The 26,093-nt window shown below is 41.4% G+C and overlaps 1 protein-coding gene across 1 annotated transcript in view; it reads left to right on the forward strand.

The window, feature by feature from the left end:
• The first annotated feature begins 1,831 nt into the window (after positions 1 to 1,831).
• Positions 1,832 to 26,093, forward strand: part of SENP6 (SUMO1/sentrin specific peptidase 6) — a 167,466-nt gene continuing 143,204 nt past the window's right edge. The window contains exons 1-2 of the mRNA XM_006835793.1: positions 1,832 to 1,914; positions 12,097 to 12,296. Coding sequence (XP_006835856.1) covers positions 1,832 to 1,914; positions 12,097 to 12,296 — 283 coding nt within the window. The remainder of the gene's footprint in view (positions 1,915 to 12,096; positions 12,297 to 26,093) is intronic.

Raw genomic sequence — 26,093 nt, forward strand, 5'->3', positions numbered from 1 at the left:
ATAAGGAGCTCATGCCCTAAATATTGTCCTTAACCATAGTTTTTCTGCAGCATTTTAATTACTATTTAATGTTCATTGACATGTAGCATTTTTTTTTCTTAAGAGGGGTGGTGGTGGTGGTCATGTGCCGTGGAGTCGGTTCTGACTCATAGAAATTGCTTGTTAACTAGAGAACTACTTTAAATTTTGGTGGTGGGATTATAGATGGCTTTTTTCTATTTCTAGGTTTTTGAATGTTTCATTAATAAGTAGTTATTATACTTATAATTTAAAAGTTAAAGAAAAAAACACAAAATAATTAAACCTGATTGTCTCAAAACAAATGGCAAAGAATTTTAAAAAACAAAACACTATCCTCTAAAGTGTCCTGCCACACATATCCACATATTCCCTGATAAATTACTCCGACAAGTTCTTTAAAAACAAATGTGGACCACAGACCATTGTCTCACTACCCTTTCCAGTCAATTGGCTATGGATTAAATTCTAAGGACTCCTTAAAGAAAATAAATATTTCTTAGGCATTTGTGGAGCCACAGGACCCAATACATCACCGGCCCGGCTCAGAGGCGCTCACACGCCAGCTCTGCCAGGGCCCTTCGGCGGTCGGGATTCTGGACGAAAGTGTATAGGCCAGGCGGCGCCACGCAAGGCGACCCTGCAGAGCCCCGGCGGCGGGCGCCCCAAGTCGGTGTTCCGTGCGGTGCCGCAGCCCGTTCCGCCCGCGAGCCGAGCCCGGGCTCCAGCGAAGCCGCACGGGGGGCTACGGCGGCGTCGGGGCGGGGGCGGGAGCCAGGCGGCAGCTCCAGCGCCCGTGGGGGAGGAGCGGCGGCGGTGGCTAAAGCTGCTGTAGCGACCGACGCGAGGCGGTGGCAGAGGAGACCCACCCCTGTCCACATGGACAGTCGCAAAGGCCTACGCTGATGCACTCGCGCCTGGGCGGGGTGGGCGGACGGCCGTAGTTGCCGCGGCTTCAGAAACACCGAGGGACCTGGGAGTGCCTGACGGTCGTGGAGACCTCTCCGCCCCGGTGCGGCTGGTGCGGCCATTTTACTGCCCGGGGCGAGGGGAGGCGTGTTTGCGTGCTTGCCTTCACCCTTACTTCCTGGGGTCCCACAGCTGAGGGGAAGCTTCTTAAGCGGCTTAGGTGGGCGGTGGATGGGGAGTCTTGGGCCGAGAGGAACACGGCCCGGGAAGCGCCGTCGCCGCCGCCGTCGCTCGCGTTCCCCCGGAGGGGCCTGAGAAGCTCAGGCCACGGGCCTTTCCACCCGCCAGCCCGCACACAGGCCCGGGAGCGCCTGGCCTGCTTTTGTGTAGGCCTGTCTGGAAGTGGGAGCGCCGCCCGCCTGACGGCCGAACCCAAGGCCCGCAATCCTGCGGCGGCTATCCTTCTTCGGCGCGGCCCCTCATCCCCGCGAGTGTGGCGGCGGTGCGGGCCATGGATTAAGAAGGAGGAGGCGTGGGAGGAGGAAGATGGCGGCCGGCAAGAGCGGCGACGGCGCTGGGGAGCTTACTTTTCTGGAAGGTATGTCTTTCTCTGCCCTTGTGGGGTGGTCGGGAAATACAGGGGAAAGTGGCCCCCGAGTCCCCGGAAATTTGGTTATCCTCACTGGGTGGTTTCAGGGATGGTGGAGGTTCGAGGGGGTGGGGGCTGCCTAGGCAATGGCGGGGAGGGGACAAGCTGCGAGGGCGCTGGGTTCGAGTCCTCCCGGTAGAGAGGCTTGGCTGGGAACGGGCCGGCGAGACGGTGGCGGCCAGCCGGAGTCGGTGGTGTCCTTTGAGAGTGCGCGCAGAAGTCTGCCAATTTTTCAGTTTTGTTGATGGCCTATGGATGATAACAGATTGTAATCAGGTTTTGTGTAGGTTTCATGGAAAGTTTCAAATTGCTGAATTTGGGAGAAATTCGGGGCCCAGGTAAGCAGGTAGTTTTCTATATATGTTTTTACACCTAGTAATTCTGACTCGTCGAGCGTCAGGCCTTTATTTGCAGATTAGGCCTCGCCTTGTCTGATATTTTTATGAAATGTGCTTTGCTAAAAATATTTTGTAAATGTCAGAAGAAAGAGAATGACGTTCATAATGTGAATTTCGGGACAGCCACCAAAGCTAATAGACAAAGTTTGGGTGATTCCATTTTTATTCACGTTGAGGGAAAGTTAAGCCTGTACTTTAAGTGAACCAGTCTTCAGACAGCTATGTTATTGGTGGTGATGGTGATAATGGACAACAATAGTATGGGCTCTTTTTGCCTTTTGGTTAAAGACCTCAAAGTATACAGCTCAGTTCATTTTAATTGTGCACCAAGAACTTGTTCACATTGCTTAATTGGACGATCGGCTCAGTGCTTTACACTAGTAATTGAGTTTGTAAAAATGAATTCTAGGAAAGTGAGCCTCCTTGCTGTTACTCTTTTGATAATTTTGCACAGGTAATTTTTATATGCAGTACGTTATAAGCAATACCTTCTTTTGAAACTGTTGAAAAATTACTGAACTAAGAAAGTGCTACTTAACGACAGTAACAGGTTATGTAGGAGGTTGTAGGGATAGATCTGCCTGGCTCATTGCTTTGTCAGAATTTATACCAGTGCCTGAATCACAGTATTGGTTTAATGAGTGAATATTGTTGTTGTTAAGTGCCGTCGAATCGGTTCCGTTCCGACTCAGAGCGACCCTGTACAGGGTTTCCAAGGAGCAGCTGTTGGGTTTGGACTGCCGACCTTAGCAAGGTAGAAAACAAATGTGTGCCATTTTTCTTAGTTGTCAGTACTTAAGTATGTAACAGGTACATTGTACCCTACTATGCTAGCTTTGCTATATGTATTTGGAGCCCTGCTTGTTGCTGTGGGATACTGCACAGGATTGCAAGGTCCGTGGTTCAAACTCATCTGTTGCTCCTCGGAACCCTTGTACAGGGTCGCTATGAATCAGAAACGACTAGAAGGCACTTAACAACAACAGCAATGCAGTTGTTTATCTAAAAGTGATGAGTGGTAGTGGTGGAGTCGGTTCCGACTCATAGCGACCCTGTACAGGGTTTCAGAGGCTGTGAATATTTACGGGAGCTGAAAGCCTCATCTTTCTCCTGCGGAACTGCTGGTGGTTTCGCACTGCTAGCCTGAAGGTTTGCAGCCCGACTCGTAACCAATGAGAGCTTTGTATAATTCCTAGTAAGAAGATACAGAAGCCTGTGAATTTTTCTGGGTTCATTGCACTGTAGGATAAGCTCTGCACTGCTGACCACAAGGTCCGTGGTACAGACTCACCACCCACTCCTGGGATAACCCTGTTGTGGTCGCTCTGAGCTGGAATTGACCCATTGGCTTACAACATCAACATACTTTGGGTAAAATGGGTATCTGTCAGACGATGAGAGTGGTATCCTTGGCTTAAATTGTTGGTGCTATTGAGTCAGTTCTGACGCATAGTGGTCCTGTATAGGGTTTCCAAGAGCGGCTAGTGAGCTTGAACTGCTGACCTTATGAATCAAACTGACTTAGCAGTTCAGTGCATTAACCCCAGGGCCACACCAGAAGTTCTATATGCATTATTATTTGCTTTGAAATTGGGAACTCAAAAGATGGGTTGCAGTTTTTATATTCAGTCCTTTCTCAGATGATTATATATTTTATAATATATATATATATATATATATATATATATATAAACAGTATGGTAAATTCTAGGCTTGTATAGGCTTCTGATTCAGTTTTAAGTTCTGACTAGATGTAGGGAATATAAAAAGATCATAAATAAAGCCAGCAAAGCATAAATAAAGCCAACAGATGAATTTAGGGTAAGCAGTGAACACCTGATGTGGTGCTGTAGGATCAGCACTAGACTTCAAGTCACAGGATTGGCAGTTCAAACACACCAGCCCCTCCTTGGAAATCCTGTCAAGGGTTGCTGTGAGTCGGAACTGACTTGACACTTGACAACAACAAATGGACTGATAACTGTAAGGTTGACAGTTCAAACCCACCAGTCACTTTGGGAAACCCTATACAGGGCTGCTAAGAGTCTGAACCTACTGGAAGACGGCACACAATAACAATAATAGTAACATGAATGTGCTGAGTCTATAAATGTTTATTAAGGCATTATGAATGCTCTGGTTTGATAATCTATGTTTTGTCATGTCTCTTTAATTTTCATAAAGAGGGTGAATGATAACTTAGTTTGAACATGAACATAATGAAAAAAGGAGTCTTGGTTTGGCTCTGTTGCCGCTTCTTGGAAACCCTATACAGGATCGCTGTGAGTCAGAAATGACTTGACAATACTTAACAATAAAGAAAAGCAAGGGTTTTAGTTTCTTAAATCAGATTTTCATATATTGTATTAAAATTTAATGGGATGATATTTAGAAGTACTTCAGAAAGTTTGTGGAAAATTCCATGATCTTTTAATCCCATTTTTCCATGAAATTTTTGAAACCTCTTGTATATGTGTTTGATTTTCCATGATCCTTTTGGTTCCATACACTTTGATAATAAAATACTCCATTGTAATTACTGTGTTTTTGTGTTTTCAAAACATTTTGACATAGATGTTAAGATTTAATATTTAAACATTTACATATTGTACTTACTTAACTCTCCACTAAACTTTTTGAAAAACTGAAGTATATTTTCATTCATTCCCTTAGAGCAGGCCTGCTCTGTGCTGGGCACTGTACCAGGGTCAGTATAGCAGTGCATAAGATAATCAAAGTCCCTTCCCTCAAAGAATTTATATTCTAGCAGGAGACGCTTCAGTAAAAAATTTTAAAACAATTCACTTAGGACAATCTTACCACAAAGTTTCATCTAGTTACATTATTTACTTTATTCAGATTGGCTCAGATCTGTCTACCTATTAAAATAGATGCCATGCTGTCACTTATACACCCCTTCATGTACCGTATTTCTTTTAACTGTTTATTTTTTCTAACTGTTGTTAATTGCTCTCCAGTTGAATCCAACTCATAACCCTGTATAGGGGCTTCTGAGGAGCAGCTTGAACTGCTGACCTTGTTCTGAATTCAGTGCTGATCCTACAGTGTCACACCAGGAGTCCTAATGTTCATAGTACTTATGATAAGCTTAATTTCTTTCTGTTTTTCATTTCTATAAAAGTTTAAATTCACCACAATATCTCTTGTGCCTAGAATTTATATATTATGAATGAAATATGCAAGATGATTAACATACAGTATGGTCAGTTCTATGGTGGAAATATACAAAGTGATGAAAGAATGAGGAAGCTGTTTTACCTAGTGTTACGGTCAGGAAAGGCCTGCCTAAGGAGGTGACACTTCATTTAAATTTATACCTTAACTGTGAAACACTCCCGGGTATGCCAGAGTTTCTGTGAAGGTTTACTTTGTTAAACAAAAAGGTCACTTTGGTAGCCGTGTAGCCAGTAAAGAGAATTTTACGGAAGTTTGAGATAAGGCTGGAAATCTAGCTTGCAGGATCACAAATTTTTTTTTTTTAAATTTCCTATTGAGCAGTGGTAAGTCAGTGAGAAGTTTTGGGTAAGAGGGCATTAAGATATGATTTATCTCTTTTAACTTTTTATTGTGAATTGAGTAAAGGTTTATAGACAAAATCATCAGCTTTAAACAAATCATACACTTTGTTTCATCTCAATGATTGCAATCCCCTCTATGAACCAATGGTCACCCCACTTCTTCTTGTAGTTCCTATTTGCATTCCACCCACAGTCCCCATCATTTTGTCTTTAAGAAAATGTTGCCCTTTGGATTTTGAATGATTGACCATTGTAAGCATTCCTTACTGATGCTGCTTGATTGAAAATTGGGCCTTGCGGGTGCATTCCTTTCCAGACCAAAAAGAGTGGTCGAGGGTGGCTATTAGTCTCAGTTTTCTCAGACTCCTCCAGTCTCTTTTGACTAGTATTGTTGTTGAAGTCAGTTTTGACTCCTAGCATCCCTGTATAGGGTTTCTTGGGAGCCACTGGTGAATTTGAACCACTGACTTGCAGTTCAAACTAACCTGGCCGTGAAGTGCAGCAAGGCCGGTCTTTTTTGTTAATTAAAGAATTTAAAATTTTATTCCACTTTTTCTCCCTATCTGGGACCCTCTAATGTGATCCCTTTCAGAGCAGTTGGTATGATTTCTCTTTTTAAAGATCATCTTTGCTGATAAGTATGGAATGAGTAAAAGTGGGGCTGATGAATTAAGTAGGATATTGTAGTCTAGATAGGGGATAGCACAGGAACTGGCAGTTTCTGTTATGTGTGAGGTTGCCAGGAATAAGGGGCAATTTAACAGTAGCTAACAACAGGTAGAAGTGACAGAGGCCTAGTTCAGGATGATGGCACTAGAGACTGGGAGAGAAGTGTTTTCTTTAGATGTGGAGTTTACAGGGCTTCTTGAGGATCAGAGTAAGGGAGGAATCAAGGATGACTCAGTTTGGGCTTGGGCTGTTGGGAAGCAATGCTGATTACTGAGATGGAGTAAACTGGTAGAGGAGCAAGAAGGAAGTTAATTCTACTCTGGTCATATTAGGTTTGAGATGCCTATTTGACATCCTGTTAAAAAATATGCTTTATATCATTATAACGTTGTTGTTTTTAGGTGCCATAGGGCCCGCCCGTTCTAACTCATAGCAACCCTATATACAACAGAATGAAACTCTGCCCAGTCCGAAAACCATCTTCACAATTGTTGCTATGTTTGAGTCCATTGTTACAACCACTGTGGCAATCCATATTGTTGAGGGTGGTCTCTTTTTTGTTGACCCTCTACTTTTCCAAGCATTACGTTCCCTAGGAACTGGTCTGTCCTGATAACAGTTCCAAAGAACATGAGACAAAGTCTCACCATCCTTGATTCTGAGAAGCATTTTGTCTATACTATGAAGTCCTGGTGTGGTGCTATGGGTTAATGTGCCAGACTGTAAAGCCGTTTGAACTACAAGGTCAGTGGTTCAAGCTCACCAGCTGCTCCTTGGAAACCCTATACAGGGTCGCTGTGGGTCGGAATCTACTCTATGGTACTAAACAACAACAACACAAAATGAGGACTAAAGTACGCCTGACCCAAGCATGGTATTTTCAATAACCTCATTTGCATGCGAAAGCTGCCCAGTGAATAAGGAAGACCGTAAAAGAATTGATGCTTTTGAGTTATGATGTTGGAGGAGAGTATTGAAAGTGCATGGGCTGCCAAAAGAACCAACAGATCTGTGTTGGAAGTAGTACAGCCAGAGTGCTCCTTGGAGGCCAAGATGGTCAAATTTCGTCTCTCATACTTCAGACATGTTGTCAGGAGGAACCAGTCACTGGAGAAGGATATCATGTTTGGTAAGGTGGAGGGTCAGAGAAAAAGAGGAAAACCCCCAGTGAGATGGATTGGCAAAGTGGCAGCATCAGTGGGCTCAAATGTGGTAACAGTTGTGAGGTTGGCCCAGGATCGGGCAGTGTTTTGTTCTGTTGTGCATAGGGTCGCTATGAGTCACTACTGACTCAATGGCACCTAACAACAACATAGTCTTCCAGGACAGACTTGTTTGTTCTGTCTTACATCAGTGTAATAATATTCAATATTCTTCACCTGCACTATCCTTCAAAGGCATTGATTTTTCTTCTGTCTCCCTTTTCATTATCTAGCTTTTACGTGCATATGAAATAATTTGAAAAGAGCATGCTTAGGTCAAGTGCTAGGTCTAGTCAGACTCAAAGTGACTTGTTTGCCTTTTAACATTTGAAAGAGATATTTTACAAAAGATTTGCCCAGTGTTTTAATTTTTTTTGACTGCTGCTTCCATTAGTGTTGATTGTGGATCCAAGTAAAAGGAAATCCATGACAGCTTCAATTTTTTCTCCATTTATCAAGTTGTTGCTTATTAGTCCTGTTTTGAGGATTTCTGTTTTCTTTGTATTGAATTGTAATCTATGTTGAAGGCTATAGCCTTTGATTTCCATCAGTTAGCGCTTCATGTCATCTTTGCTTATAGATACTAATTGGATTTTTATTTTGTTTTTTTTACATCTCTAGGGAAAAGAAGAGATATGGATTGCTAGTGTACTGTCTTTATTTTGTTCCTGTAGTATCATATAAAAATTGTATGAATTTAAGTAGGCCACACCTTATATTAGGAGTCCTGGTGTGGCGCTGTGGATCAATGCACTGGATTGTAAGGTCGGTTTGAACTGCAAAGTTGGCGGTTCAAACTCACCAGCTCTTCCTTGGAAACTCTATGCAGGATTGCTATGGGTCTGAATCAACTCAGTGGCACATAACAACCACAACGCCTTATTTTAAATTCCCTATTTCCCTTCTTTGTGACTCCTTTATTTCTCTTCTATTCACTTTAAGGTTTTCTCATACTTCTACTTGTGGAAGATGGTTTTGGCAAGGTTCTCTTACGACTTTTTGTTCTTTCATCCAACAATTGCTTCTTGTTGTTAAGTGTTAAGGAGAGGCAATTAAATAATTATACTTGTAAAATTAGAACTGTTTTACAACAAAGCTGAATCCTTTATGATAATGAACTTTTATGTAATCAAAACAGTCACAGAAAGTTTGAGGAATGAGTAGAAAGGGGAGAGTCCCTTGGTGGTACAAATGGTTAACATATGCTATTAACTGAAAGGAGTCCAGGCATCCCGCTGCAAGCTAATGCACTGGACTGTAATGTTTGAACAGCAAGGACGGCGGTTCAAGCCCACCAGCTGCTCCTGGGAACCCCATACAGGGTCACTATGAGTCAGAACCCACTGGACGACACTTAATAAAACAACATGAACTGAAAGGTTTGGAGGTTAAAGCTGAGAGAACTAAAGGGAAGACAGTGTGGTGCCCACAGGTGAGTGGTACATGATAAGAGGAGTCTTAATACCATCTGGAAAGAAGAAGTGGAATGAGACTTTGGACCCTGATATCCCTTAATGCTGAAGTCATCTATCCAGGAAGCAGAGAGCTGTGACAACAAAGATGTGACAGAGCACAAGGCACACTGCTGGGCTTTGTGGCCCACAGAGTGAGAAAGCTGAGTGCCTTCTGGTGGGAGGCCTGATTGTGCTTCCCAGCTTTTGTCTGGGAACTTAGGTTTATGGATCCCATGGAGCTGATCCTTGGACCTAGTATCTCTGTGCCTTCAAGTTGAAATTTACAATGGAGTAGAATGCCCTTTGGGTATTTATGTTATTATTGTTATTAAGTGCTGATGGGCAGAGCTAAAAGAGCATTGTAACATTGCCTAAACAGGGTAGAGGCCCAGGGGCTACATAGCGGAGATACTGAGATACAGAGAGAGGTGTGTCTGTGTTCTGTGTTCACTGCTGAGACTGCTGAGAAGAGGTGTTCCTTACTGAGGAAACTTATTCTAAATTCTAAGCCTGAGTTTTGTAACCTGTTACTTCCCTAAGGAGTCTTGGTATGCTGCCATAGAATAACTGACCTCAGTGTCAGTTTGAACTGCCAGGTCTCTGGTTCAAACTCACCAGCTGCTTTTCGGAAACCCTGTACAGGGTCACTTTGAGTTGGAACCGATTCAGTGGCACTTAATAGCAGTAACAACTAACCTAAGAAGCTCTTAGGGAAGCACTGGGTTAAGTATTGTACTGCTAGCAGAAGGTTGGTGGTTCGAACCCACCAGCCACTCTGAGGGAGAAAGATGAGGCAGGTATGCTTCTGTAAAGATTTACAATTTAGGAGCAGTTCGGCATTGCCTTAAATTAAGACAGTCTTACATTGAGTCAATTGACTTGATGGCAGTGGGTTTGATAATTTCCCTAATAAACTCCATAATCTTGATTATGGTCTGTGAATTCAGTGTGGCCATTGCAATGAATTATCAAAACCAGCTAAGTAGAAGGAAGAATGATTGGAGCAAGAATTGATAAAGAAGGTTGGAGAGTAGAGGCTTACCTGACCTTTGCCTCATAGGAATCTGCCTTGGACTAATGTTAATGTTGAGTTTGATTATTCTTCTCCCTGGTATAGTTAGAAGAGGTCAGGGGATACCCTTTGCCATTTTTAGAGTCTCCAAATGAAAAATTTCCCATTCCACTTTACTCATTTTATTTCACATGTAAACCTAGTTCAGAACCCAATCAGTTTGGTACTTCTACTGAGACAAGAATACTGAACTAAGGTACAATTTCTCCAAAAGCTACCACTGACATTTTATGGAGTATAGCATGGTTGTAACCTGCTCAGGGAATGTGCCACAAAATTCTCCATCTAGCCCTGCTCATTTTTCTTTGCACTGATTTTGGAAACTATATCATGGTGTCATTTTTTCCTTACTCTTTAATTCAATGTTTATATCCTAGTTTAAACTAGCTTCAATCCAGTTAAATTGATAAATTGTGGTCTCTTCTACTTAGCATTTCATTAGAACTGTAGAATAGAACCTCAGAATGGAAGGAATTTTCATTAGAAATGCATTGAAAGCATGAACTCAGAAGCCAGAATGAGTTCAAAGCCTAGTTGTGCCAATTACTATGAGATATTGCAGAGATTCATTAACCTCTCTGTGATTTTTTTAATCTTTAAAACAGAAGTAAATGTAGTTACCTCATAACATTGCCATCAGGATTAAATGAGTTAATATATGTTAATGTTTAGAGCAATTCTGGTATATAATAACAAGCACTATGTGTTTGCTGGTATTATTACAATTATTATGTTTTCTTAGCAGTTGGAAAAGTGAAAAATAATTTTGTTTCTTTGCTTTCCTTCTCTTTTTTCTTGTGCTCTTTTGTTCCGATTTACAGCAATTCTGTATAGGATTTCCAAAGAGTAGCTGGTGGATTTGAACCACTTACCTAGGGATGCTGGAGAAGGATATCATGTTTGGTAAGGTGGAGGGTCAGAGAAAAAGAGGAAGAACCCCCAACAAGATGGATTGGCCAAGTGGCAGCATCAGTGGGCTCAAGTTTGGCAACAGTAGTGAGGTTGGCTCAGGATTGGGCATTGTTTCGTTCTGCTGTGCATAAGGTGGCTATGAGTAGGGACCAACTTGATGGCACCTAACAACAACAACCTTGCAGTTAGCCGTCCAGTGCTTAACCTACAGTGCCACAGGCATCAACTGATTGTTCTTGATATTCTATTTTAACTGGAATAATGAGAGAGGAAAGGGGAGCTTCAAAATGCTTGTGAAAGCATTCCATTAACTTTTAATTTTTCCATGAACTTTTTTGGCATCCCCATGTACTAAGTATTTCTTATAATCTAGTTGTTATTAAGCGCTGTCTAGTCAGTTCCAACTCATAACAACCTGTGTAGGTTTCTGAGAAGTGCCTGGTAGGTTTGAACCACCGACCTTATAGTTAGCAGTTCAGTGCTCATCTTATAGCACCAAACCAGGATTCTTCTTAATAATCTTATTACTAGATGACATAGTCAGTTGCGACTCTCTGTGCACAACAGACTGAAATGCTACTTGATCCTGCATTAATCTCACTTTGACCCCATTGTTTACTGCAACTGTGTCAATCTTTGGCAATGGGGGAGGGGGGTCTTCCCTTTTTTTTTTTTTGCTGATCATCCACTTTACCAAGCATAATGTTCTTCTCCAAGGACTCCATGTTTATAACAATGAGAAACAACGTTTATCTATCCTTACTTCTAAGGAGCATTCTGGCTGTACTTTTTAGAAAACAAACAAATGACTTTTTATTGTGACTTGAGTCACGGGTTTACAGAGCAGATCATTAATTTCACATTCAACAAACCATACACTTAATTTCATTACGATTGTAATCCCTTCTGTGTATCAGTTAACAGTATTTACCTCTATCCCCTTTATCTCTTGGACTCCTCCCTGTGACTTCCACTACCTTCATCTTTTCTCCCTCCCAGTGATTAATTTTCCCTTTCCTCATCCTGAAGGAGCTCTGGTAGCGTAGTGGTTACGAATCAGGCTATGAACCGCAAGGTCAGCAGTCCGAAATTACCAGTTCCGTGGGAGAAAGATGAGGCTTTCTGCTCCTGTAAAGATACACAGCCTCGGAAACCCTGTATAGGGAGGGTCACTATGAGTCGGAACCGACTCCACGGCACATAACAACAACAACAATATCCTGATCAGAGAATGTTTCTTTTAGTATGAAAACCTTTTTTTATTTCCATCACAGAATCAATTCATTGTTTCTGCATTTCAAATTAATGTACCAAACTTATCACCCAGAAGGACCGAGTATAGACACTATCAATGGGTCAAGAATGTTGGGAGAGCAGTATGAGAAGCAATTAGGATTCAATTTACTGGCTTTTACAGAAAACACTAGCCGAAACCAACAGAAGCTTGTTTACCTCTCACACAAGAAGCTTGGAGGTATGCAGGCCAGGTTCAACTTTTTTCTAATATTTAACACCAGTGGTCTTGTACAGTGTTTGACCTTCTGTGATTGACTAATTTCACTCAACATAATGTTTTCCTGGTTCATTCATATTATGAGGCATGTCATAGATTCATTGTTGTTTTTCAACATTGTGTAGTGTTCCATTGTATGTACCAAAGTTTATTTAACCATTCTTATCTTGATGAGAGCCCTTAGGCTGTCTCCATCTTTTTGCTATTGTGAATATAGTGTTGCAGTGAACATGGGTGTGCATATATCTATTAGTGCTCAAGCTCATATTTCTTGAGCTTATGTATCAAGTAGAGGGATTGCTGGGTCATATGGTGTTTTCCACAGTGGTTGAGCCATTTTACAGTCTTACCAGCATAAGAGGGTCCTAGTCTCTCCATACCCTTGCCGGCATTTGCTTTTTGTTTTTTTTGAAGTTTGCTATTAATGCTGGGGTAAGAGACCTCGTTTTGATTTGCATCTCTCTCTGAACCCCAAGGTCTTCAGTTCTAGTCCATCAGACACTCCTCAGAGAAAGATCAGGCTTACTGATTCTACAAAGTTACAGACTCAAAGCCTATGCAGGATTGCTGTGAGTTGGAACTGACTCAACAGCACTTAACAACAATGTCTAATGATTTCTAGCATATCCTCACATGTTTATTGGCCCCCTGAGTGTCATCTTTGGTGAAGTATCTGTTCATGTCCATTACCCATTTTTCAATTGGATTATCTGTCTTGTTGAGGTATTGAAGTGTTCTCTTAACTTTAAAGAGTAGTCTGTTATCTGATATGTCATTGCCAAAAATATTTACCTGGTCAGTGTGTTCTCCTTTTACTCTTTAGGTGACTGGCTGTATTTATTCCAAGACAGATTTGTTTGTTCTAGTAGTCCATGATACTTTCAATATTCTTTGCCAACACTATAATTCAGATGCATCGATTCTTCTACAGTCCCTTATTTATTGTCCAACTTTCACGTACATATGAGGTGATTGAAAATATCATGGCCTGGTATTTCCAATCAGTCAAGACACAGATACAGTGTTTATTTACTTTGGAAATTATTGTTCTTATGTATGGGATTCAAAATATTTTAAATTCTGGATCGTCTAGAGAATGAAAGAGAACAAAGTAGGCAACACAGTTTGTAATTTGTTTTGGTGGAATAACAATGTAAGTAGTCATTGATTTGACTTTTCTTTGATTAGGAACTGATTTAGAAATTTCTGAAATTGATCAAACATAACAGAAAGGGAAGAATGTTAGAAACTTTTCATTCTGTCCCTTTTTTTCTTTCTGTGATGTCTAAGTAATGCTGGCATTGTTGTAATTGTTTTCATTTTCATTCCCTGTGAATTGGGAATGACAGTGGAGCTTAAACTCTTATTCTTAGAAAATGTCACAAAATTAAATACTGACACAATTTTTACATAAAATGCAGTATTTTAATCCACAAACTCAAAGACAGATTGTTTAGTGGTAACAATTGCAACATCCTTAAATTGCACACTTAAATCACATTACTTGGAATGATCCTAGATTGACGTTGTGAACTACAGATCATGATTGCTGTTGTGCAATTAAGTGCTATTGAGTCGATTCTGACCCGTGACAATCCTGTATAGGGTTTTGAAGAGCAGCTGGTGAGCTTGAACTGCCGACCTTGTAATTCAAACTGACATTGCAGTTTAGCACATTAACCCACAGCACCACACTTTTGCAAATTAAAACAGTGACAACAACTATTGTAAAACATAGCAACCCTGTGTGCAACAGAGCAGTGCTGGGGACTGGCCTCCACACGGTTGTTTGGTTCACGAGGTGGAGATATCTGGCGGCGATAAAGGTATAGAGAAACACAAAAACGCAAAGAGAGAGACAAAGAGACACCCCGAAACCAGAGTGGATGCGCGACTGGCATCAGGCAGGTCCTGCATTGCAAACATCTCAACCATGAAGGCCGTAATATCCTGCATAGTAAACATCTTGGCTAAACAGGCAGTATGGTTGCAAGGCTGGACTGAGCCCCCTGCATGCTGTAACGCATGCCTTGCCAGTCGTACTGCACCGCCTCTGTTTTATTTAGGGGAGGAACTATACACAAAGCTGGGCGGGACTAAGACAAGTTACAGCTAACATACGTAATTTTCCAGACATTCTGGAAGATTTACATAGTACTTTGTAGGTTGTAAATCTCACAACCGCAACTTGGTTTCTCGGGCTTAATTAACATACCTTTTAGCACCTAGCCTCAAATGGGGGGAGGAAAAAGAGGATTGGGAGGATTCCCATTGTGTTGGCTGCTCAGCCCAGGTCCTTCAAGAAAAGAGGCGCCTGGGTGAATAGGCTGCACCTGGAAACACTTTAGGGAGGGCATTCCTATTGTTCTAAGAACAGAGACGGGGACCACCCAATTTACTTTGAATGAATTCTCTGAGGGAAGACTGTGCCTTTTTTGAAATTTGCAGTCTTGGCTTTTAGGAAAATATCACATTTATCTGGACATCAGGGCTTCATGTAAGCAATTAACTGAACACGAAGTTGAAAAACATTTTGCTATAACTGCTAGGTGGCTAGAGTCTGTTCCTCAGAGCCTGAAGCCTGTATGGTCTGCAACACTCGGGCCCACAGGGCCTTGAACTCCTGACCGGGTCTGCAAGGTCTGCAGCAGAGCAAAAACACTGCCTGGTCTTGTGCCATCCTCACCATTGTTACACTTGAGCCCATCCCATTGCTTCTGTAACTGTGCTAGTCCATCTTGTTCCACTCCACTAACAGACTATATTGTTAAGTGCCATTGATGTGGTTCAGAATCATAGGAAACCTATATAGGGTTTCCAAGGAGTGGCTGGTGGGTTTGAGCCACTGCCCTTGCGGTCCTGTGCATTATCCTGCAGTGCCATTCAAGGATTTCAACAGACTGTTGTTGTTAGTGCCCTTGAGTCAGTTCTGACCCATAGGGACTCTATATAGGGTTTCTGAGGAGCAAGCTGGTGAGCTTGAACCACTGACCTTGTGGTTCAAACCAGCGTTGCAGTCCAGTGCATTAGAAGGTAAATAATCTGTAATGTATCCATTTGAAACTAGAAACAGACTTGTTTTCGGCCCCAGTTTTTTGGGTACCTTGTCGGTTTTGTAATAAGCACTGGTGACGTATAAGTTAAATCTGTTGGGTGCTAATAGAAAGATTGATGATTCAGATCCACCCAGTGACTTTAAGACAAAGGCCTAGAGATCTGCTTATGTAAAAACTTGTTATTAAAAAGGAGGAGATTGATTGATCTTGCAACCTAGGAGCGGAGGCCCCTGAGACCATCAAGCAAGAAGAGTGGAAAGTGTGACCTTACCCAGAGAGACAGTGAAGCCAGGCATGGAGACAGATGTTGGCGTGGACAGATGGAGTGGCTGGGGACACGGGACTCAGAGAGGGAGAGGAACTGTTTGCTGACAGCCAGGGGGCTCTGGCCTGTGGGGTGTATCCTTTGGTTATTTGATGATGCATGGAGGGGATTATAGTCATTGCAGTGACATGTAATATAATAGGATGAATATGAAGCTGAAGTAGGACAGAGGTAAATAATGATATATGCTCAACCTTGGAACAACATGGCTCTGGGATACAGAGCTTGAGACATGGTTGCAATGGGTAAAATGGAGGAAACAATGTTAAGATGCTTGGCTGTCTTTTGAATCTTGGTTTCCCTGGCATACCACTATAAAATAGACACTGGAGGGGGAGAGAAAGGAATAGCCAAAAATATCACTGTAGAAAGCTTGAAAGTCTGTCTTCTGTCTATAACTGATTGGAATACCTAAAATGGGACTACAACGTGTCCAGTAAAGGAGGCTTCCTGCAGAGTCTCTGTATTACACAAGACCATAGGTGGATTCCTGAACAACATCCAGAATTTTCTTAGGGGAAATTTCCACTTGAAAGGACAAGCAGACCAGCCTGGAACAGCCAGAAGAACAGAAGATACTTCTTGAAAGAAAGACTGACAGGAAAAATACAAAACAATATAGGCAGACTGACTGATTACTACAAGAACAAATAAGTGACTAGCCCAGGAGACATCAAGGCAAGTGGTCGGGTCCCCTCAGTACAAACCTCCTGTGAAGGCTGGGACCCGATGGGAATACCTGCTCTGATTGGTGACCATGTTCATCACTGATAAGGGGAAGTGAGGGAAAAGCAGCAATGAAGTTACAAGCTAAGCCCTACAACGTTCAATAGACTCCTGTGAACCCGGCTGGAGACCTGGCTGGCCAGCAGTGTGGCAAGACCTGGGGACTCTTGGGCTCAGAGTTAGTGACATAGCCACAGAGGACTAGAGTGGGGAGTGAAGTGTCCAGCTGATAAGAAGAGGAGGGGCACATGCATAAGTACACCCACACTTGCAGATAATACTCACTTGACCTGGCTTCAATGGCTGGATGATCAGAGCTCAACCAGCTCAACTTGTTTCTTCAGAGGAGGCGAAAAAGAGTAATCTGATAAAATTCGATGAACTTGACCTACACCTATGGAAGCAGTAGCTCAAAAGAAGGAACAAATCTTCACAGCGAGGATCACTCCCACCCCCTCCACACAAGGAGAGGACAGGAATGGGCAACTTGGACATTGGCTACCCAGAATGGGAGGGTTGCAGAGGCAAGAAGTGACTGGCTTACAAGCTTTCAAGAGGGAAGCTATATCCAGAGGGTGTGGAGCAAGGTAGAATCTCCATTGAGTAGTATCAAATCTGTCTAGGCAGGTCTGAGGAAAGGAGATGTGGGTAGGTCTCTTGCGATACAATGGTGAATAATTGTTATCAGGACTGATTGTGAGGGCTGGAAATGTAAAGGTAGACGTTTTGTAGCAAAGGGAGGGGAGGGATTAACTTTGCAGTCTAGGGGCAACGATCCCTGGGATCATCAAGGGAGAAGAATGGAGAAGGGAACCCTACCCAGGGAATCGGTGATGCCAGAGATGGAGGCAGAGATGACTATGTGGAGATATGGAGCAACTGGGGACTTTGGACTCAGAGAGGGAGAGGGCCTGTGTGCTGAGAACCGGGGGCAGGCTTGCGGGGTATACCCTGTGGTTTGTGGATGATGCATGGAGGAGGGGATTGTAACCATGGCAAGGAAATGATAAACGATGGGATCAAGGTGAAGCTAATGTTCTCCCATGGAAACTATCACATAACTCAAAATAAAGCATTATATTAAAAAAAAAAAATGTGGTAGAGGAACCTTTTAAGATAAATGAAAGATCTCTTAAAAAAACCCAAACAAACTTGTTGTTAAGTGCCATTGAGTTGGTTCTGACTAAAAGTGACCTCATATAGGGTTTCTGAGGAGTGGAGTTGAGTCTAGGAAACCCCAGGGGAAGCTCCACTCTGTCACATGGGCTCTCTGTGATTGAGTGAAAATTGACTTAATGATAATTAAGAACAAAAACAGGGATTTTATTGTATACCTCAGAAATTTTTGTACTCACTGCCAAAATCAGGACCTCTTTTTTCCTGAGGATGTGGGGTTCTCAGAGCTATAATTGACACAGTCCTAGGCATCCTGCCCTTCTTCAAGTTAATAATAATTACCGTAAGGCCATGTGAAACTGTAGTAGCTATGTGTTTCTCTTTTTCTATTTCAAATATATTTGATGCTTACTTTTGAAATGGATCTTTCTTCTACCCAAATTAGCTGCATTAAATCTTTGAACTAGAACAGGGAAGGGAAAAAAGAAAAGGTGTTGGTGATCAGTTATATAGTTAATTCAGTTTTTTGCAATGACATACCATTTTTGGGGACAGCGACACATTAGAAATTCCCCTAGTTTGCAAGACCTGTTTGTAGATTTTTTAGTAACCTAATTTTCTTTTCAAGGAGCTCTGGTAGTGTAGTGGTTACAAATCAGGCTGCGAACCACAAGGTCAGCAGGCTCGCAGGAGAAAGATGAGGCTTTCTGCTCCCGTAAAGATTTACAGCCTCGGAAACCCTGTTCAGGGTCTCTATGGGTCGGAACCAACTCGACGGCACTTAACATCAACAGTTGTCTTTTCAAGGAGCTCTGGTAGCGTAGTGGTTATGAATTGGGCTGTTAATCTCACGGTGAGCAGTTCAAAACTACCATCAGTTCCATGGGAGAAAGATGAGGCATTCTGCTTCTATAAAGATTCACAGCCTTGGAAACCCTGTACAGGGTTGCTATGAGTTGGAACTGACTTCCATGGCACATAACAACAACAACAACAATTGTCTTTTCCATACTAACAATCTGCAGACTTTCAGTCCCCACAACCTCCAGCGTATGAATCTGTCACTAATCCTGAAAATGTGGTTCTTCAGCCCAGGTTTGTCTGCATTCTTTATTATCACCACAGAAAATATTGAAGAATGATTTCATTTTGTCAAAATTGCAGTTAGATCTGAGAATATGCTTCATCCACATTTCCTTTCCAAGTTTAGGAATCAACTTTTTTTTTAATGTTTTATTGTGAATTATGTGATAGTTTACATGGGAGAACATTAGTTTTACATTCATTCTATCGTATATCGTTTCATTGCCATGGTTACAGTCCCCTCCATGCATCATCAACCAACCAAAGGGTAAACCCTGCAACCCCTCTCCCTCTCTGGATCTAAAGTCCCCAGCTGCTCCATCTGTCCACATCATTGTCTCTGCCTCCATCTCAGGCATCACTGCTTCTCTGGGTAGGGTCCTGCTCTCCTCTCTTCTCCATTGATAGTCCTAGGGACCTCCTCTAGGAGTCAACTTTTGAGACTCCTTTGTCTTCACCATGTACGGAGTTCATATGTTTCTCAAGTTTATCTCTTACTTTATTGTGAAACGCCCTTTTGAATTGCATGCTAGAACCTCCAGAGTTAAAGTGTTTCTCAAATTTTGCTGGTCTGCTTACTGAATACCATGTCTTTGCCTGCCACCTTGATGACCCTATCGTTCTCTCCTTGGAACAGAAGGAACATCTGGAACTATTTGTTTTCTAGAATTCATCTCTGAATTGTTCATTTTCTAGCTTTGTAAGTTCATAAGCTTCATCTTGACTTAACTGTATTTAGAGATCATGCGTCCTTGTGTAAAGGTAGTGCCAACTATACTGTTCTCAATCGAAGTTTGATGTATTTGTTCCATAGAAGGCCAAGGAGCTTGCAGCAAGACCAACAGTACCAAATTGCTACCTGACTATTGGATTTGGACCGAACTGACTATATACCACCATCTTGCTGAAAGGCCCATAGAAAGTCACTACCCTAATGTTGATTCCGACTCATAGCAACCATGTAAGACAGAATAGAACACTGCTTCATAGGGTTTCCTAAGCTGTAAATCTTTATGGAAGTAGACTATCTCATATTTCTTCCTTTGAGTGGTTGGTGGGTTCGAACCATCAATTTTTCTGTTTGTAGGCGAACACTTAATCCAATTTTACCACCAGAGCTCCACCATTTAATGTAATGAAGCAGTGAATAAGCCTGGAGAAGATTGAATAATAACTGGGTCATGAGGCAAAGAATAGTATGGTATTGGTAGTTCACAAATACAGTTTTTTTTAAATTACTTATACACGTATATTTGATAACTTTATCTTGAGGTATAAAATTGGATGTAGTATTGGTCTGTCTTTTGCATTAATGGATCACAGAAGTTCAAGCAAGGCTCAGCTGAGTATTTTTCTGATTTATGTGGTGGTTATTGAGTACCGTGCAGTCGGTGCCGACTCATAGCGACCCTGTATAGGGTTTCCAAGGTTGTAAATCTTTACGGGAGCAGAAAGCCTCATCTTTCTCCCGTGGAACGACTGGTAGTTTCATACTGCAGACCTTGAGGTTAGCAGGCGGATTCATAACCACTACGCTGCTCTTGGGGATTTTTAGTGGTGGTTTGTCTGGCCTGGCATTTCCAAGAAGACTTAATTCAGATGTCTTACTCTTGACAAGTACAGAAAAGTTGGACCCAATTTCCTCTCTGTAAAGATTCAATTCAAGGCCTTTTTGCATGGCCTCCTCAAGTAGGATATTCATTCAGTCTTACATGTTGACTTGGTACTCAGGACCACTTTTGGAGAATCTTGATAGGTTCTTGAGAAAGACTGGGGTTGTAATCTTACTGTTGTTACACGCTGTTGAGTTAGTTTCAACTCAGAGCGACCCTGTTTGGGGTTTCCAAGGAGAGGCTGTTGGATTTGAATCTCCAACTTTGTGATTAGCAAGTCCAGTTAGTAACAGCTAAAATTGTTTCATTGGAAGGTTTCCTGGATTTTTCATTTAACTCTACATGTGTTGTTGCTACTTTTGTATGTGTAACTTGCAGGAGCCAACTTTCCTTTCAGTCCTTAAAAAAATAAATTAAATAAATAATTACCCAATTCTTTCATGGTTATAAAAATTTTATCAGTGATAATTTAAAAAATATGGAGTATTTCATACATATATGAAATATAAAAATAATATAGTAAATACTTGTGTTCTGCTTAGTAGCCTAAATAAGAAAATATTACCAATATAGTTGAAGCTGGGGTGAAAATTTCCCTTTTTTACATTTTTATACCTTGTTTTCAGAATTAAACACCAACTTTATTCTTTGAGCAATATATATGCATGGTATACTATATGAGTATGTTACTGCTTCTGCATGTTTTAGAATAATTTACAAATATGTAATAAGTTGCGTTTTAAAAATCTTGTAGCATTGAGATACTCAGCAATGTTGGGAACAATAACTGCTTTCATTTTCATTTTCATTTAGTATTCCATTATATTTATATGGACTACAGTTTGTACGTTCGCATTTAGGAAAATTTAAATTGTATCCAGATTTTCACTATTATATGCATTGCTACTTTAAGCATTTTTAGCACGTCGCATATTGCTACTAAGAGTGTATTTGTAGTGTGTATTTCTCTAGGACAAGCGCACACAGACTTTTTCTGTAAAGACCTAGATAGTAAATATTTTATGTTTTGAGGTCTATGCAGTCTCTTTGGTTTTTATTTAAAGCTGCCATTTTTGTGAGAAGGCTAATAATGTTGCTGTTAGGAGCCATCTAGGGAGTTCCAACTCACAGCAACCCTACATATAGTGGAACCAAACACTGCCCTGTCCTGCACCATTTTCACAATTGTTATGTTTAAGTCTGTTGTTACGGCCATTTTGTTAATCCATTCCCTTGTCAGTTTTCCTGACCATCTACTTTGTCAAGCATGGTATCCTTCTGCAGGGACTGATCCCTCTTGATACCATGCCCAAAGTACATGAAACGAAGTCTTGCCATCCTCACTTACAAGGAATAATCTGACTGCTTTTCAGTGCTGTTTACCAACACCATAATTCAAATGCATCAATTCTTTGGTCTTTATTCACCATCCAATTTTCACACACATATGAGGTGGCTAAAAATACCATGACTTGGATACGTTCCACATTAGTCTTCAAAGTGACATCTCTGCTTTCTAAAACTTACATAGGTCCTTTGCAGCAGATTTGCCCAATGTAGTAGTACATCATTTTATTTCTTGACTGCTGCTTCCATGAGCATTGATTGTAGGTCCAAGTAAAATGAAATCTCTGATGTGTTCAGTCTTTTCTCTGTTTTCATGAGGCTGTTTATTGGTCCAATTGTGAGAATTTTTGTTTTCTTTATACTGAGCTGTAATTCATATGGAAGGCAGGCTGTGTTCTTTGATCTTCATCAGCTAGTGCTTTAAGTACTCTTCACTTTCAGCCAGCAAGTTTGTATCATTTGTATATCACCGGTTGTTAATGAGCTTTCCTTTAATCCTGATACCGGTTTCTTCTCATATGGTCCAATTTCTCTGATTATTTGCTCAGCATATAGATTGAATAAGTATGATGAAAGGATACAACACTGCCACATATGTTTCCTAATTTTAAACCATGCAGTGTTCCCTTGTTCTGTTTGAATAACTGCCTCTTGTTCTACATACAGGTTCAGTATGAACTCAGTTAAGTTTTTGCAAAAGTTATCCATTATTTTTTTATGATCCACATGACTTTGCATAGTCATTGAAACACAAGTAAACATCTTTCTTGAACTCTGCTTTCAGCCAAGAACCACTTGACGTCAGCATTGATAACCTTTGTTACAGGCCCTTTCCTGAATTCAGCTTGAATTTTTGGCAACTCCTTGTCAATATACTGCTGCAACTATTTTTGAACTATCTTCAGCAAAATTTTACGTGTGTGTGATATTAATGTTGTTGCAGTGTTGCATTTGCTTGTTGAAATATTTCAGTTGGTGTTTCATTGATTCTTAGAGACTTGTTTTTCACCCGTGCCTTCAGTGCAGGTTAGATTTGAGTACCATCCGTTCTCGATCATATGCTACCTTTTGAGATGGTTGAAAGTAGACCAATTGTTTTTGATATAGTGACTCTCTGTATTCTTCACATCTTTTTATTTTTCCCCAAAGTCTTAAATTTTATTTACATTGTTGATAATTCTTTTCTTTAAAAATCTGGGATAGGATGAGGATCAAAAGGTAGACTTTACAGGTCCAACAGAGGAAGCCAATTCCACACACTGTTGAGGTTGCCTAATATAATTCCTGCTGCCTATTCCTCAAAGCCAAGAGACTTTTAAAAAAAAAATGCCTTGGCTATTATTTATTATTTTTAATTTGCCTTGGCTATTGCTGAGGGTCCTCCTCTTTTTCTCTGACCTTCCACCTTACCAAACATGATATTTCTCTCCAGTGACTGGTCCCTCCTGACAATATGTCCGAAATCTGAGAGAAGAAGTTTGGCCATCCTGGTCTGCAAGGAGCATGCTACACTTCTTCCAACACAGATCTGTTGGTTCTTTTGGCAGCCCACTTTCAGTATTCTCCAACACCGTAACTCAAACACATCAATTCTTCTACGATCTATAAAAAACCCTTGGCTACAGGGTCTCACAACAGACATTTCATTAAAAAGGATACAGACTTTTAGGTTATTTCTCTTCTAGTCAGTAATACTAGTCAATTTCTGAGGAGCAGAAAGCCTCATCTTTTTCCATTGGAACAGATAGTAGGTTTGGTGCTTATCCTACAGCACAACCAGAGTTCCTTATGACCTTCTTAAACCTAGTGTTAACAAAGTCAATTCCAACTCAATGATCCTGTGTAGGGGTTTCAAGGCTGCAAATCTTTATGGGGAGCAGAAAATATCCTCTTCATTTTCTTTCCTTTTTTTTAACTCTACTATTGTGGCTCTGTAAGGAGCTCTGGTAGTGTAGTGGTTACAAATTGGGCTGCGAACCTCAAGGTCAGCAGTTCGAAACTACCAGCTAGCTGTTCCATGGGAGAAAGATGAGGCTTTCTGCTCCTGTAAAGATTTGCAGCCTTGGAAACCCTGTACAGGGTTGCTATGAGTCAGAACCGACTCTACGGCACATAACAACAACTACTGTGGCGCTGTGGGTTGATTAATGTTTTGGACTGCAAAGTCGGTTTGACCCACAAGGTCGGCAGTTCATTCAACCTTACCAGCCACTTCTTGGAAACCTTGTACAGGATCGCTGTGGGTCGGAACCGACTTGACAGCACTTAACAACAGCAGTGCATTTACTTTGAATTTGAAATTTAGCAGAATAAACTTTAATAGTTTTCAGTGAGTCTCTAGATTTAGTGGGGGCATTTTTGATATAATTGTTGATTATATTTTATCTTGCCTTGGTTTGCACTTACATTTGCTGAGTGCTTGTGGTTGTTAGGTGCCATTAAATGGGTAACAACTTATAGCGACCCTATGCACAGCAGAACGAAACACTGCTCATTCCTGAGCTAATCTCACAATTGTTGACACACTTGAGCCCATTGATGCTGCCCCTTTGCCAATCCATCTTGCTCTAGGGGTCTTCCTGTTTTTCTCTGACCTTCCACCTTACCAGACATGATATTCCTCAACAGTGACCCGTCCCTCCTGATAATATGTCCGAAGTATGAAAGATGAAGTTTGGCCATCCTGGCCTCCAAGGAGCGCTGTGGCTGCACTTCTTCCAACACAGATATGTTTGTTCTTTTGGCAGCCCACTTTCAATATTCTCCTCCAATACTGTAACTCATATATGTTTTCTATGAGCTTCCTTATTCACTGTTCAACTTTCGCATGCAGATGAAATTATTGAAAATACCGTGGCTTGGGTCCAACATACCTTAGTCCTCAAGCTGACATCTTTGTTCTTCAACACTTGAGTAGTTACTTCATAGTAAGTACTGCTGAGTACTTCGGCGTTATGTGCCGTGGTGTTGGTTCTGGCTCATAATGAGCCTGTACAGGGTTTCTGAGCCTGTAAATCTTTACGGGAGCAGAAAGCCGCATCTTTCTCCTGCGGAACAGCTGGTAGTTTCGAACTGCTGACCTTGAGGCTTGCATTGCAGCCCAATATGTAACCATTATGCTACCAGAGCTGAGTACTTACTATGTGTCAAATGCTATCCATCTTTCTTTCTTTTTTCAAGTTTTTATTGTGAACTGAGTGAAAGTTTTTAGAGCAGATAATTAGTTTTACATTCAACAAATCATATTTTGTTTCATTGCAATGATTACAGTCTCTTCCACATAGTATTTACCTCTCCCTCCCCTTTTTTTGAGTTGATTCTGGTCGGTTTCTTCCTAGTTTCTCTCTGTTCACTTGTTCTGTTTGGGAATTAGTTTTTATGATAATGTTGTGGAGTGTTAACTTTCTTTGATGTTACCTTGTAGCCTACTAACTTTTCTCTGCATTTAGGATACTCCATTGTAACCTGTAATTTACCAGGCATCTCCACCACCTGGGCTTCTGTTGTTGCCCCTTCTTTGACATAGATATGTTTATGTCCTTCAGTTGATCTTTGGGCTCCCTTGAGTTTGTTGTTGTAGTCTCCTTCTGTTTCCCTCTCCTTTTTTGATGTACATATACAAAACAGAAAATATATATTCATTTAAATGTACAAATAGTATTTACCCATAGTCCCCTCCCCTCCTTTTTTGATGCTCATATATAAAAGAGAAAATAAATATTTATTTAAATGTACAAAAGAGTCCTGGTGTGGCACTGCAGGATAATACACTGGACTGCAAGGGTGGCAGTTCAAACCTACCAGCCGCTCCTTGGAAACCCTACACAGGGTCGCTATGAGACAGAGCTTAACAACAACACAGACAAAGGGCACACTTTGCAAGCTAGCCTCCCGCCCTGCAGACACACAGCCTTTCTCAGTCCTTGGTCCTAGAGTCCTCAGCTATTCTATCTTTCGATGCCATCACATCTGCCACCATCTCTGCTGTTGCTGCTTTTCTGGTTAGGATCTCACACTCCACTCATGCTCTTCCTTCTTGATGGTTCTATAGCCCTCTGTTCCAGAAAAGGAAGATTAACTCCTGCCCCCTTTTAGTTACACATCTCCTCCTAACTTCTTTTAATGCTTCCTGCATTGTTCGGTATTTTGCCCATTGTTGTTTTTATGTGCTATTGAGTTATGCTGTTGAGTTGTGCTGTTGAATTGATTCTGACCCGTAGCAACCTTGAATAGATACGACTTCTGAGGAGTGACTCTTGGATTTGAACTGCTGACCCTGGTGGTGGTGTGTCATGGAGTTGGTTCTAGCTCACAGCGACCCTGCGTAGGGTATCCGAGGCTGTAAATCTTTACGAGAGCAGAAATCCTCATCTTTCTCCTGTGGAACAGCTGACCTTGAGGTTAGCAGCCTGATTTGTAACCACCATGCTATCAGAACTCCTAGAAGGTAGCAATCCAGCTTTTATCCTATAGTGTCATTTCAGAACTCCTT

This window comes from Chrysochloris asiatica, unplaced genomic scaffold, assembly GCF_000296735.1.
Source record: "Chrysochloris asiatica unplaced genomic scaffold, ChrAsi1.0 scaffold00019, whole genome shotgun sequence".
Taxonomy (NCBI): domain Eukaryota; kingdom Metazoa; phylum Chordata; class Mammalia; order Afrosoricida; family Chrysochloridae; genus Chrysochloris; species Chrysochloris asiatica.